This window comes from Capsicum annuum, chromosome 2 (genome assembly GCF_002878395.1).
Source record: "Capsicum annuum cultivar UCD-10X-F1 chromosome 2, UCD10Xv1.1, whole genome shotgun sequence".
NCBI lineage: Eukaryota > Viridiplantae > Streptophyta > Magnoliopsida > Solanales > Solanaceae > Capsicum > Capsicum annuum.
In genome coordinates this window covers 142425333-142439810 of record NC_061112.1, presented here as the reverse complement: position 1 = coordinate 142439810, position 14478 = coordinate 142425333, and the positions used below count along the sequence as shown (strand labels likewise).

Genomic DNA, 14478 nt, shown 5'->3' with positions numbered 1-14478 from the left:
TAGATCAATTAATCTTCACCTTGCATAATTCAGAAATTGTCTTCCCAAAGAGAAACCTCATCCGTTGCACGACGTCACACAATAACTTTTGGAACAAAAAAAGTGCATAATGCACCCAAAAATGACGAGAAAGTAATAGTTCAGTTCCTCAGGAATGCTACAGTTGCCACGCGCGAGCCTACTGATCCTCCAAATGTAAATGTAGGATATGTGCGGATGTGATCAAGGTAGCGGAAAGGAGGAGGATCTACTGAAGCTTCTTGGCCTCCAGCTGCTCCTGGTGCTTGACAAGCAGCATGCCGCCTTCGATTGAGTGTATCCACTTCTTCTACCAGTTCATCTTTTGTACTGTTACATGATGTAATTACCTACAACAGTTGGACCAGTCAGGTGAAAGAATGAGACAACAGCCAAGTATCACAATGAATTCCCTCCACAAATAAATAGACAATCGTGTGCACCATTTTATCAGAAAAGATCAAGTGGGAAACAGTCAATTAACAGCAAGAAATGTCGATAGATCACAATTATAAAATGTTAACTGGTCGGAGAATGTTTCTGATATGAATATAATTCTCAGGGATAGACTTTTTTTAAGTGGCTTATAAGCTAAAAGCCATAAGTTGGTAGTAACCAACTTTTGGGTTTTAGTTTATTTTGCTACTTTTTCAGCCTAAAAGAGTGTGCTTAAAAGCACCTTTTTTTGTCTTTCCCAAACACCTCCAAAAATATAAGAGAGTTTAAAAGCCAAAAGTACTTAAAATAAGCCAATCCAAACACCCTCGCAGTTTTTTATGGTAGTATTTAATCAACATGTTTCAAATTAATAATAGCAATAGGAGAAGGACTGACACTAAAAAAGATTATAAGCAAAACAAAAGCTGGAGGACTCACCAATAATCCACCAGGAGCGACAAGCCTTGAGACAGAGTCCCAGTACATAAGCCTGAAATGATCACACAATGAGATGACAGTATCGTAGTAGCATTATATGTAAAATAATCAGATGACAGTATCGTAGTAGCATTATATGTAAAATAGTCAAGGAGTTCACCTTAAATGTATGAAAGGGAACCACACGAGAAATGTAATAGCCCTCATTTTCTAGGGAATCTTAATGCATTTAGAGAGTACCACCTTTGATTATTTACTCGCATTTGATTATTTAGTTCTTAGACGGAGCACGTGAAAATATTTTGTTGATGAGCAACATTAACACGTGAATGGATGGATGTCACTTGTCAGTATTACATGAACTCGAGATCTCTGCCTACTTCCATATCATACTAAATTCTATCATCACTTGATAAAAAAAGTAGGTTAAGTTGTTAAAAAAAAAAGACTTCTACTTATTTGATTGATTGAAGACCGGAAGTAAGAGCATCAGCGGGAGCACAGGAGCAAGAGCAGTTTAGAATATGATGTATAAAAACACACACACATGTGTGGCATACAGGATTTCCTACCTTTTGATAGGACTGTCAGGATGCAATCCAATGGCATCTAAGGTGCCCTTATCCATAACTAGCAGAAACCTTTTATCCAATTTTGTCTCAAGAATGTCATCAACCTGTTAGCCAATAGAAAATATTTTACCACAAAATCAAAAGAAACCAATCTCCAGCAATGAGAGCACATATAAATAAGCACACATGACAAGTAAATGAAATTTAATAAAATCATTGATCGCTTGGAAAGACAATTTCTACCCTAGCAAAAATTCCGTGTTAAGTTAGCACCTTGTCCATACTATTGATCCCTGAAAATATATAGTATACCAGTACCAAAACATAATAAAGGTTCATTCCATGCGGACACAGTCCTGAAAATGTCAGGACCGTGGAAACATTCATAAGTAGAAGTAATTTTAACTTGCTACTATCTGTTTACGCAACCACCAGACTGTGACCAACAATGAAGAAAAATAAAGACTGCTTAACATTTCAAACGTAGTAGAGAGTTATTTGACACAAAATTTTGAATGCAATATAGAGAAACCCTTGACTTTTTAAACACTGGATTCAGATGCTGTTGCGGTTACACTACATATTTTCTTAATTGAAAGACGAGGCTAAATTTACCAAGAACTTGAGACTGGCAAAACCATCACGATCAGCAAGGCTTCTTGCAAGGTCAACTGCTCCTTCACTATAGTCGGTTCCAGTGAGATCAGAGAACCTAACGCCATAGTTAATGAGTATTAACAAGGAATGATCTTTTGGTCCTCTCGCCCACCTCCAAAAGGCATATACATCAAGAATGTTTGAGACTAAGAAATAAATAAAATTTCTTCACAGACAAATACTTCAAGAAGCAACCAGTAGGTTTTTAAAATAATAAGATCTCGGCACTTTTAGTAGAAGCTAAAAGATGTAGATGTGATAAGAAAGGGGTAAAATCTCCTAAATTATATTAACCGCAAGAGGTAATGAGATATTTGCCACTAGATACTTCTTTTTTCCCACCCCAGAACAATTCCATGCTAATTGAACTGTATTATGTGATTTGGTATAACACCATAGAAATTGCATACGCATATTCTCTCTCTAAGAACTAAAATATATTTGTATTACCTGTCTAGGTTTTTTTTAGCCTTGATGGGTAGAGTTACCCAATACTGTGGTGGTGGGAGGTGGCACGTACTTCATGGAATTAGCCAAGCTCCGTGCAAGCTAGCCCAGACACCACGGATATAAAAAAAGTGGTTTTATCTTTTTACTTGTAGTCTTCCTGTTCTTGTATCAAAATCTTATAACATACTTAACTAGGGCAGAATGAAGAACTCATCCAATCCCAACACAATTTAGGCTTCTTAGAAATCAAATTAAAGAGTCAAATCTATACACAGAAAAAAAGGGCATACAGAGAGACTAAACAAATAAACTAATATTAATGACAAGCGAAGCACATAGCTGGATGTATATGTAGTGCTGGCATAAAACTCAAATTTACCCTTGTTTAGCAAGCTCTTGGAGAAGCAGACCATTGCCAGTCCCAATATCAAGCACGCTCCAACCTGACATTTCCTTCTCGTGCTGCCCAACAGGCTCAGAATCAGCATCAGCTACATGATTTGGCAAATGACCCTTGGAAATGTCCATGCACAAACCTTTGGTCCAGGAGACAACATTTTCCATGACATCACCACCAAACCTATATAAATACATCAAAAATATACACATCAACACTGTAGACCTTTTATACAGAAAAGTGCCCCGCTCTTGATCTTTTATACATATAAACATTAGATACAACAGCCCATTCATTCTCTAATTTATTATGAGTTGCCACTATTGATTCATTCACAAAAACAGATATTGTATGACTTTCTTGATAGAGAAGTTATAAAGCACAGAAGGGGAGTACTTTCGGAATTCTTCCAACTTGAGATTCAAAAGAAACATCTTTTTTGATAGGCGATAGCTAAGATCAAAAGAAAGACCTTGAGAATTTTTGTATAGAGTTTTAACCTAGAATTCATAAGTAGTGTTGGACTTCTCCTTTCCTAGCAGTATTACTATTTAGTACTTGCATTGTCTCATTTACTTCATTTTTATTGTTCCCTGTTGCTTCAATTCTTTTCTAGTGTATTTCAGTAATGCACTGTTGTACCAAGGGTCTATCAAACACAGACTCTCTACCCCACAGCGGTGGGGGTAAGGTTTGCATACGTCCTACCTTCTCAGGCCCCATTCGTGGGATTAAACTGGATATATTGCTGTTGTATAAGTAGTGTTGGGCTCTAAGTTACATGCAAACTAGCAGAAGGTCGATTTTCTTTAAATTTTCTGATCAGAAAGAAATGAAGAGAACTGCTTCATTTACTGGATTCAAGAGATCTCAAATCCAAACTGATGTCCGAGAGGGACGTCTAGAAAAACTTGAAATGTAATTTATTTTTTTTGAAACTGAAGAAAAAACTTGAAATGTGGTTTCATCAGCTACCAGTACTATAGAGCTTACTAGATCTGTTATCTAAGTGAATTGACCGTCAGACCTTTATGCAATACTATTGAGCAAGAAAACATGAGTTGTTTTTCTTAAATATGGTACTCCCTAGAGTCAGCAAAAAAAAAGACGGGGTTCAATGAGAGACATGTATGCCATTGAAGGATGAAGTGTGATTTACAGAATCTCAAACTTGGAGAATTCCGAATTTGCTTTAACATTCATAATTGTTTTATGTAACATAGTATAGGAATGATTTGGTTGAGACGGCACAGAATAGCTTCCAAGGATTCATATATCAACCCAACTTTATTTGGGATGGAGGGATAGAATAGGTAGTGTCACAATGAGATAGTATAATACCTAAGTGGATCAATGAAAAGGGAAAAGATTGCAAGCAGTCGTCTAGATAATCCATACCAAACTTCGCCAGTATGACCATGCTCACGAAAGTTCGCCAATTCATCGGCATAAGCAGCATCCCAATAGCTTTGGAAACCAAGCATTGAAGAAACTCCTTCACCATCCTGCTCATCCTTGTCAGAACTGCTTGTATAAAAATAAGAAAAACAGAAGTTAGTAAACCTACCTTTTACACAAACGAAAAACAATGGGTAATATCTTCTTACAAATGTATACAGAGCTCAACAAACATATGAAAACATGCCGTTTGGGTACCACTTTAATCACTTAACTTTACAAAGTGCACTCACAGATTTATTGAGCCCTCTATCCCACCACTACTTAGCTCTGCCCTTTAGCTAAATAATGGAATAAGAGACAAGTAATCATAATTTGATAAAGCTACCCCTCATGCAGACAAATTTTCTCATTTTCTCCTCCATAACTTATACAACACCTCTTTCATCTTAGAATTACCAAAATATTTGACATCATTCAAAAAAAAAAACAATACTATTATTCTACACAATCTTCACACCACTTCGAATTATTCAAATTCGTTTAACGATACAACTTTTTAACTTTGAATAACTATTTTTCTCTGCCAATTTAATGTTTTATTTATTTTATTTGTTTGAAATGTAGTACTATCTTTATGTTTTCCAATTCAATTTGACATCTTAAACCTCTCATATTCATTTAAACATAGTGACGAACTCATAAGTCATAATCATATAATACAACTAAATTTTAAGCTCTCTCAGTATAAATACCTGTATTCGGCTCGATAATTGAGAGCTTCAGTAGCATCAGCGTGGCGCTGCTCATCATCTAGAGTACTACCGTATTCGCTCTTTATGGACCACGAATCGGCCGCCACAGAGCGGTCGTCGTCGGAAATCAGGTCGGTTGCTGCCGATGGTCGGAGCTGCGAGACGTCGGAATCCTCCGGCAACAGTCTCATTCCGTCCATGTGTGATGAATCAACGAGATGAAAAACCCTAAGGGATTAAGAATGGCAAAGTGGGATGGAGAGAGGAGTGCGATGTACGTTTGAGAGTTGACAAAATATGGAAAATTACATTCGATGCTAGCGTGCCACCACGTTGGACAGGCATATTTTTGTCTACTTAAGGATCGCCCAACAGTGATTTCAAAATAATTAATTTTAAAATAAATTATTATATAAATATGAAATAACTTATTTCATTATTATGATATAATGGTGGAATAAATAATACTAATATTAATTAATGTTAAATTTTGTGAATTTTAATGGAGTGCAAACTAATCTGTTATTAGCTTTCTTAGCTGTAACTGCATAAGCTTGAAGAAGAATCTAGAAGAAGGAAGATATTTTTATTTTCTCTAGCTGAAATAAGAGTAATACAACTTCTATTTATAGAGCATGCAAACACTGTGAGTGCTACTTCTTTCACTTGTGACAGCTCATATGACAATTGTCACTCCAGACTTTAACTAACCGCATTCTTCTTTTTTCTAACAAAATTCAGCACTCTATCAACTGTCACTTTACATTTTAATAGTCCACCTCAAGCTAGAGGGTGAAATACATCTAACACTCCAAGCTTGGAAAGAAGAGAGTGGTGTTGAGTTACTCCCAACCCTTTAGTGAACAGATCTGCTAGTTGTGCCTTTGTATGCAAATACTCTGTCTTGATCAGGCCTTCGTTGATTTTTTCTCTTACAAAATGGCAATCGATCTCTATGTGCTTTGTTCGTTCATGATAGATGGGGTTTGCAGCTATTTGCATCGCTGCCTTGTTATCACAACACAGTGTTATTAGTTTATTCAATAAGATCCCCAGGTCGTCCAGTAAACCAACTAACCAAACCACTTCTAACACTGCTGTAGCCATGCTCCTGTATTCTGCTTCAGTTGAGCTGCGACTCACTGTGTGTTGTTTCTTAGACTTCCACGAAATCAGTGAACCTCCCAGCTGCACTACATACCCTGACACCGACCTTCTTGTATTCGGGCATGCTGCCCAATCCGAGTCACAAAATGTCATCAAACTCAAGTCGGCATGTCTCGTCAAGAGTATACCTAGACCTGGTGCCTGCTTCAAGTATCTTACTACCCTTAGAGCTGCATCCCAATGTGAAACCCTGGGGTGTTGCATGAACTGACTTAAAACCTGGACTGCAAAGCATATGTCCGACCTTGTAATAGTAAGATAAATGAGTTTCCCTATCAGTTTCTGATAGCTGGTGATATCTGACAGCTCTGGATCATCATTTTTTTCTACCACTTGATCATAATCTACGGTAGTAAGCTTTACATTTTGCTCCAGTGGTGTTGAAGCAAGTTTAGCACCACTCATTCCAATCCCAGAGATCAATTCTAGGGTGTATTTTCTTTGATTCAGTATGATCCCTTTGTTGGATCTCATAACTTCAATCCCTAAGAAATATCTGAGAATACCCAAGTCCTTCACTTAAATTTATTATGCAATGTTTGTTTGGCTTCATCAATCAAGTGTTGTGAACTTCCCGTAATCAACAAGTCATCTACATAGACTAACACCACAACAATATATTGTCCATTTTTCTTGGTAAATAAGGAGTGATCATGATGGCTTTGGCAGTAACCACCTTCTATAACAGCATTGGATAGTTTAATGTTCCATTTCCTTAAAGCTTGCTTCAAACCATACAGTGACTTTACTAACTTGCATACTTTGGTCTCACCATGTGTTTGAAACCCCTAAGGCACATTCATATACACATCTTCATATAGATCTCCTTGTAAGAAGGCATTATTGCCATCTATTTGATATAGAGGCCACTCTTTAGCTGCAGCAACTCTAATAAATGATCTAACAGTAACCATTTTTGCTATTGGTGAAAAAGTTTCATAGTAATCTAGACCTTTTTATTGTGTGTATCCTTTTGCAACCAATCTAGATTTATACTTGTCCACCTCACCATTGGCCTTGTACTTGATTTTATATATCCATTTTGAACCAATAGTGTGTTGAACAGCAGGTAGGTCTACCAGATCCCATGTATGGTTGGCTTCGAAAGCATTGATCTCATTTTGCATAGCTGAGATCCATTTCGGATCTTTGGAAGCCTCTTGGAAGGTAGAAGGTTCAGTGGAAGAAGAAAAAGAGCTTAAATAGGCTTGGTAGGATTTGGATAAGTGAGAATAAATCGCATTATTGGCGACATGGAAAGGACAATTGGTGGAAGATTTGGTTGGAAAGACATAGTCATTATGCCAAATTGGTGGTTTGTGATGTCTAACGGGCCTAACAGATAATGCTACCACAGCTGGTGGTACAAATGGTGTAGTAGGAGATGTTGGATCTTCAGCAATTACATCTTCTGGAGCAGGGGACATGACATCATTTTGTTTTGCAGCATCAGGTACAGGTGGTGCACTGGACTCGGAAAGTGCAGCATCATCAGCATACAGAGAAGGTGGTATACCAAGTGTTGCAATGTCAGCATGATGTAGAGGTTGAGCAGGTCGCGGGATGTCCATAGTAATGTGCTTAGCTGGGGTATGTGGTGAAATGATCACACTAGGTACAACAAGGTCAGCTTCAGGTGTGGGCATTGCACTAAACATATCACCTATCTCATCTTCATCTGCTGCCTTAAAGGGAAAAGAAAATTCTCTGAATATAACATCCCTGCTAACAAAGAATGTGCTATCATCTAAGTCAAGAAGCTGATACCCTTTCTGAGTTTCTGAATACCCAATGAACACAGCTCTTCTGGCCCTGCATCTAAATTTATCTAGGTTGGGAAGCCTACTAGCAAAGCAAAGACAACCAAACACCTTCAAATGATCTAGTGATGGTGACTTCCCATACAACAGTTCATAAGGGGACTTTCTATCCAAAACAGGAGAGGACAACTTATTGATGAGATATACTACCGTTTTCACACAATTACCCCAAAACTTTATAGGCATAGCACTTTGAAACTTCAAGGCTCTGGCCACTTCCAAAATGTGTCTATGTTTTCTCTCCACAACTCCATTTTGTTGTGATGTATAGGCACAACTACTTTGATGGATTATGCCATGGTTAGTAAATAAAACATTGCATTTAGAGTTAAAAAACTCTGATCCATTGTCAATTCTAACAACTTTTACAGAACTAGTAAATTGGTTAGAAACTAACACAAGAAAATCAGTCAACACAACAATTACTTCACATTTAGATTGAATCAGACATGTCCAAGTGTACCTACTGAAGCCATCAACAATTGTAACAAAATAATATTTTCTATCATGGGTAGGTATCTTGTAGGGCCCCCAAACATCCACATGTAGTAAGTCAAAATAGTTACTACTCTTACTGGTGCTTACAGGAAACTTTATTCTATGTTGATTTGCCAAAGGACAAATACTACATTGTTCCTGAATATTATCTCCTGAGAATGTGTTGGAAAGAGTTGAGATATGCTTCATCACTCTTAAGGAGGGATGACCAAGCCTGTGATGCCATAATTTTGCATCATCTTCTATTCTTTTAGCTGAAGCTACTGTTACATTTAGATTTTCTTTCAATATGTACAAACCATATTTTTCTCTACTAATCCCCATTACATTGCCAGTATAAAGACCCTAAAATACACAGAAATAAGGGAAAAAAGAAACTGAACAACAGAGATCCTTGGTTAGCTTGCCAACTGAGAGAAGATTAAACTTAAACTCTGGTACATGCAACACATCATGTAGTTTTTTACCTCATAGGATGTTCACACTACCAGTTTTTTCAATGTCACACCTACCTCCGGTTGAAACTTGCACTTTACTACTGCATTTAGCTGCTAAGCCTTTAAGATCACTTAAGAGTTCCCTACAGGGTGTAATGTGATTTGTAGCCCCTGAGTCTACAATCCACTCATAAGTTTGGGACAATAATGAGGCCATACCTTCCATGTTAGAATAACATCCCGAACTTGAAGGATGATCACCTTTTTTCACCTGCTACAAGTATAATTTTTCTGTGAACTGATAAATTCCTGTATCATGCCCTTTGGAGTATACCATACGAGCTTCAGCTTCTTCATTTTCTAAGCTCTTAACATGAAGTCCACCTGAGCCTTGACCTCTCACAAGTGCTTGTGAACTATTTCCTGTAATAGATGAATTTGCCTTTGCCTTGAATTCTCCATGTTGATTAAGCTTTTTTTTGCTCTTAAAGTCAGGTGGATATCCAACTCTCCTATAGCAATCAATAGACAAATTTCCCTTATACCCACAGTACATGCAAGTTTCCCCTTACTTATCTCCGGTTGCAGATTTTTTGTACCTGAAATTGTTTCCTCGGCTTGCCAGCATCATTAGTGAATTTTTGTTGATATCCACCACTCCTAAAGCTCTTTGACTCTCCTATTGAACAGTCATAGCATAAACCTCATTTATTGACATTACTGGCTTCCTTAAAAGAATATTACTTCGAATATTGCTATAGCTTTCATTCATCCCCATCAGAAACTGCATCAAACGTTGGGATCTCAAATGCTCCACATAGGATATAGATTCTGCATAAGTACATGAAGGCAAAGGAACTGTTACATCAATTTCATCCCAAAGATCCTTCATTTTCGAGTAGTAAGCAGTTACAGCATCGGTCCCTTGATGCATTGTTGCTATTTCAGTCCAGAGATGATAAATCCTAGTCAAATTTGTTCGATCGAATCATTCCTTGAAATCTAACCAAATTGCTTTAGCACTGGATGCATACACAGTGCCGGGAATCAAGTCGGGTGCAACTGTACTTCCAATCCATGACAACACAGTCGCGTTACATTTTTCCAATTGTTCCGCCAAATCTCCTCTGTAATTGCTCTTAACACACGTTCCATCAACAAAACCAAGTTTTCTTTTTCCCCTTAGGGCTAATTTCATCGATCTGCTCTACAGTGCATAATTCTCAGGCCCCGTGAGCTTGATTGGGACAATAACCAGCCCTGGAGAATCAGAAGGTTGAAGATAAAGAGGGTGATTATGATCCAAAACTGTTATCGCGTTTTTCGACATGATTTCTTTCTTCTCCGACTTACAAATTGTAACTCCTTCCCGTGATTTCTGCTGCAATTGCACGCCACGAGATCGCTAGCTCTGATACCATGTTAAATTTTGTGAATTTTAATGGAGTGCAGACTAATCTGCCATTAGCGTTTCTTAGCTGTAACTGCACAAGCTTGAAGAAGAATCTAGAAGAAGGAAGATATTTTTATTTTCTCTATCTGAAATGAGAGTACTACAACTTCTATTTATAAAGCATGCAAACACTGTGAGTGCTACTTCTTTCACTTGTGACAGCTTATATGACAGCTGTCACTTCAGACTCTAACTAACCACATTCTCCTTTTTTCTAACAAGCTTCAGCACTCTATCAACTGTCACTTTACATTTTAACAATTAATACCTCACACAAGACATAAAATAAAATAATTCTTCATTTTATCCCGAAACTATTAATCCTTATGCCTCACACCAAACCATCCCCATACTTTTCACTTTCCCTTTCATAATTGTTGGGATATTTTATTCTTGATAGTACGTTTTGAAGTTAAATCCAAAAAATTTGAGTTTTTTGAATTTACAATTATATATGTATGTGTAAAAAAAATTGAAGTTTTATGAGTAAAATCCTTTTAAAGTAAAAATCAACAAGCTGGATTGAGCTAATTCTGAACTTAAAACACATGTGAATCAAAATTTGAATAGGTTGCACGTCCAAACTCCTAGCTTTGTTCCCCATCGGTCATTAGTCACTGCATAGTTTTCAACGGAAATATATAATTGTCCATAAGTACTTATATAATACTATTGAATTTGAGTATTCAATTTTTACTTTTAATTATCAACTGAAATGGTCAAAGGACATTAAACTTTAGACTAATACCGTCTTTAGACCATTTAACTAATCAAAAATAAATAAATAATGTGAAATATGAACTTTACTTCACGTATTATTTTGCTTCCTCTAAATGTTGCTGACACTGAATTCGTGCAAATGCTCCAATTTCGGAGAGAGATAAATGAAAGAGACTAAATTTTCTATGTTCACAATTGCTTAAATGTAAAAAGAGTACTCTTGCACTTAGAAGAGAGGCATTGATTACCACATCTTCTTCTAGTATTAGTCATTGGTTTGAAAATGATTAAAATAAAAGAACACATTTTCCTTTGTTTGGTTGAAGGGATTAATCCAATCCATATCCCACCATTTTCCCCTTAGTCCCGGGATAACTAATTCCGGTATTAGTTATCCCGGGATAACCATTTTCAAACCAAATGACACCTAACTTCTAATAGGAATGAGCTGTAGAATGCACCGCCCAAATCATTTGTTGATTTTCACCCTCATTTAAGGCATCAATCATTATTCATTTTAGAGAATCCAGGTTTTTGTACGAAACAATATGGTATAGATTATAGAGTTCTTTTTGCTAGTGATTGCTTTACTTTTAATTTGAATTTTTTTGGTGTAAATTTAAATTTAATCGAATTTCAATGTGGGTATTCGATATCTAATGGACATCAAAAATAAATAAAAGGAAAGGACATGTAACGTTCATGCAGTCCATTACTCAAATGCAAAATTACGAAGTTGTACATAATCCATTGTTCAGTGATGTGGCTTTTCTAAAGACTGAATTGCTTGAGTTAGTTGAAGGTGCAAAGTCTTTTCTTTTGATTTGAGACGAATTCATGTATTTATTGAATGTGCTTTTGATGGAGAACAGGGAAAAACTTTACCTTATTCAAGATTACCAGAAAGAAGAAGAATAAGCATTACCTCTATTCAAGGAAGAAGCGCTCTCTTTGCTTGTTTATTTTTCTTGGTCTTCAGGTCTCTGTAAATGGTTCGTTGTCTATTTAATTATATTTTTTTAATTTGATTCCAGAATAAAATTAGAGATTCTGACTCCTTCTTGAAAGTTTTTGGTGGTGCGACTATCACCAATAAGTTGCTTCGAATCAACATCAAAAAATAAATAAACTGTAAAAGTAATTGAGTCAACGCCTATTTGTTGTGAATCTACCAAAGTTGTTTGAATTGTAAGAGGTTGTTGAATTACTGTATGCAGAGGACAAATAAAAAGTGATATTGGTAATTTGGTGTAGATTATATTGCAATGAAATTGAATCTCCTTAAAGAGAGCAAAATACTTATGCCTCAACTTTAATTTTATTTATTCTATTTTCGTTCATTTTGTTTTTTAACTATATGGTGTATTACACAAATAGTAGTATCAAACAATAGATGCACCAAATGAACAATTATTGTTACTGAATTACTTCATCCCGTCCAAAATAAACAAATTTCTAGTACTTTTCTATTATTATCGTCCAAATGAATGAATCTTTTAAAGTCAAATGGTGAATTAATTTTATTTTTTTTCAAAATTATCCTTTATTTAATGGATTTGTCTACTTTCTCTAGTTTTAAGAAAAAAATTGGAAAGAGGTAAAAAAATATAATATCGACAAATTATCTTTTGATTATTTCATTAACTATTTTTTTTTTTAAAGATTATGTCATACCCCAAAGTTCATTTATTTTGAAAAAAAATATACTACTCCACCTGTTTCAAAAAGAATTACTTAGTTTGCCAGTTTCAAAAAGAATTACTTAAAGTTCGTTTGGATAGAATTAAAATCTGATCAAATCAGCTTTTGGTCTCTTTTTTTTTAGCCTTTTTAGGTGTTTGTTTAAATTAAAAAGTGATTAGAAAAATTTAAAACTGATTAAAAACGGTAAAAAAAATGAGAAGCTGGTTACCCCAACTTTTTACCTTTCAGATTAAAATTCTTTTAAATTTGATCAAAATATGTATCTTTTTACCCTTATATTTTCCACCAATTCCAACAATACCCTGAACTTTTAGCCCTTAAATATATAGTTTTTCTTTTTTTTTTTCTCTTGTTTGCTTCTCTCTATCTCTTTCCTTCAATTTTCTCTTCATCTTTCTCCTTTGTTTTTAGAGAATCCATCATTATATCGGAGGTTTTCATTTTAACATAACCAAATTATTACGAGCTTGCAATATAACAATATAATACCATTTTTATATAAAAAAATGTCCTAAGTTTTTTATTTTTTAACATTTAAAAATTTAAAAGTAAATTATATTTATAAATTAACCTCAACTAATCACTTTACGCTAAAAGTGTATTTAAATAGAAATATTTTTGAATTATTAGAATTTAAAATGATAAATAATTCACCGTACTTATGTTGTTAACAACTTTAAGAATATTTAAATCATTTTGACAACAAAAAAGTGTTTAACATCACTTATTAACCCAACACATCAATTACTTTTTTTAAGTTTCAACACTTCTATCCAAACATTTATCTACTTAATTTATAAGCACTTATTTTAAGCTTTTAATAGCTTAAGCTAAAAAATTATTTTTTTAATCCTATTCAAACGGGCTCTTAGTTTAATTTAGCATGAAGTTTAAGAAAATAAAGAAGATTATTAAATCTTATGGTCTTAAATTACAGATATGTAAAATGTACCAAAATGTATTTCAATCTTATGGTCTTAAATATATCACGTGAAAAGTTAAAATTAAAAAATTGCTAAAAAAAAAGAGATCATTCTTTTTTAAATGGATTAAAAAAGAAAGTAGGTTACTCCCTCCGTTTTGTTTTAGTTGACCCTCTTTCTAAAAATATTTGTTTCAATTTAATTGTCACTTTTGATGAAATCATGAGTATTTTGTTATGTTCTTCCAATACTACCCTCAATATTAAATGACTAAACGAAGTTTATATTTTTAAAGTATAATTAATAAGAGTAATTTGGTAAAATAAATTTCTAATAAATATTTTTTTAAGCAGAGTGTCAAGTCAAAAACCATCTTTGACTATTTTGAAACCGGGGAATATTTTTTTTAAAACCAAGGGAGTGCTGTCATTTATCGGGCACCAAAGCGCTATTTATTAATACTGTATGTATGTAAAATTTTGCACAAGTTACAAGTTATGAAATTCACAACCACCATAGACTTTCTTATCGCCACTCCCATACAAAAGTTCATCTCTAGATTCTTCAATCTGAGCCTCACTCAAAAAGATTAATTAAAAAGAAAAAGAAGAAGAAGAAGAAAGAAATTGTGAA

General features: G+C 34.9%; 1 protein-coding gene across 4 annotated transcripts; it reads right to left on the bottom strand.

Moving 5' to 3' along the window:
* LOC107860096 (EEF1A lysine methyltransferase 2) lies at positions 1-5505 on the bottom strand. Of its 4 annotated transcripts, none has more exons than XM_016705335.2 (7): positions 5124-5505; positions 4369-4494; positions 2953-3153; positions 2082-2178; positions 1467-1570; positions 895-946; positions 1-368 (listed from the first exon to the last, which is right to left on the bottom strand). In XM_016705335.2, the coding sequence occupies exons 1-7, from the start codon at positions 5321-5323 to the stop codon at positions 141-143; spliced, it is 1008 nt and encodes a 335-aa protein (XP_016560821.2). In that variant the 5' UTR covers positions 5324-5505; the 3' UTR covers positions 1-140. The 4 variants fall into 4 exon arrangements, with proteins under 4 accessions (XP_016560821.2, XP_047263259.1, XP_016560820.2 ...); XM_047407303.1 differs by having other exon boundaries at positions 2082-2235; positions 4312-4494; positions 5124-5477; XM_016705334.2 differs by having other exon boundaries at positions 4312-4494; positions 5124-5476.
* Between the last annotated feature and the right edge of the window lie 8973 nt (positions 5506-14478).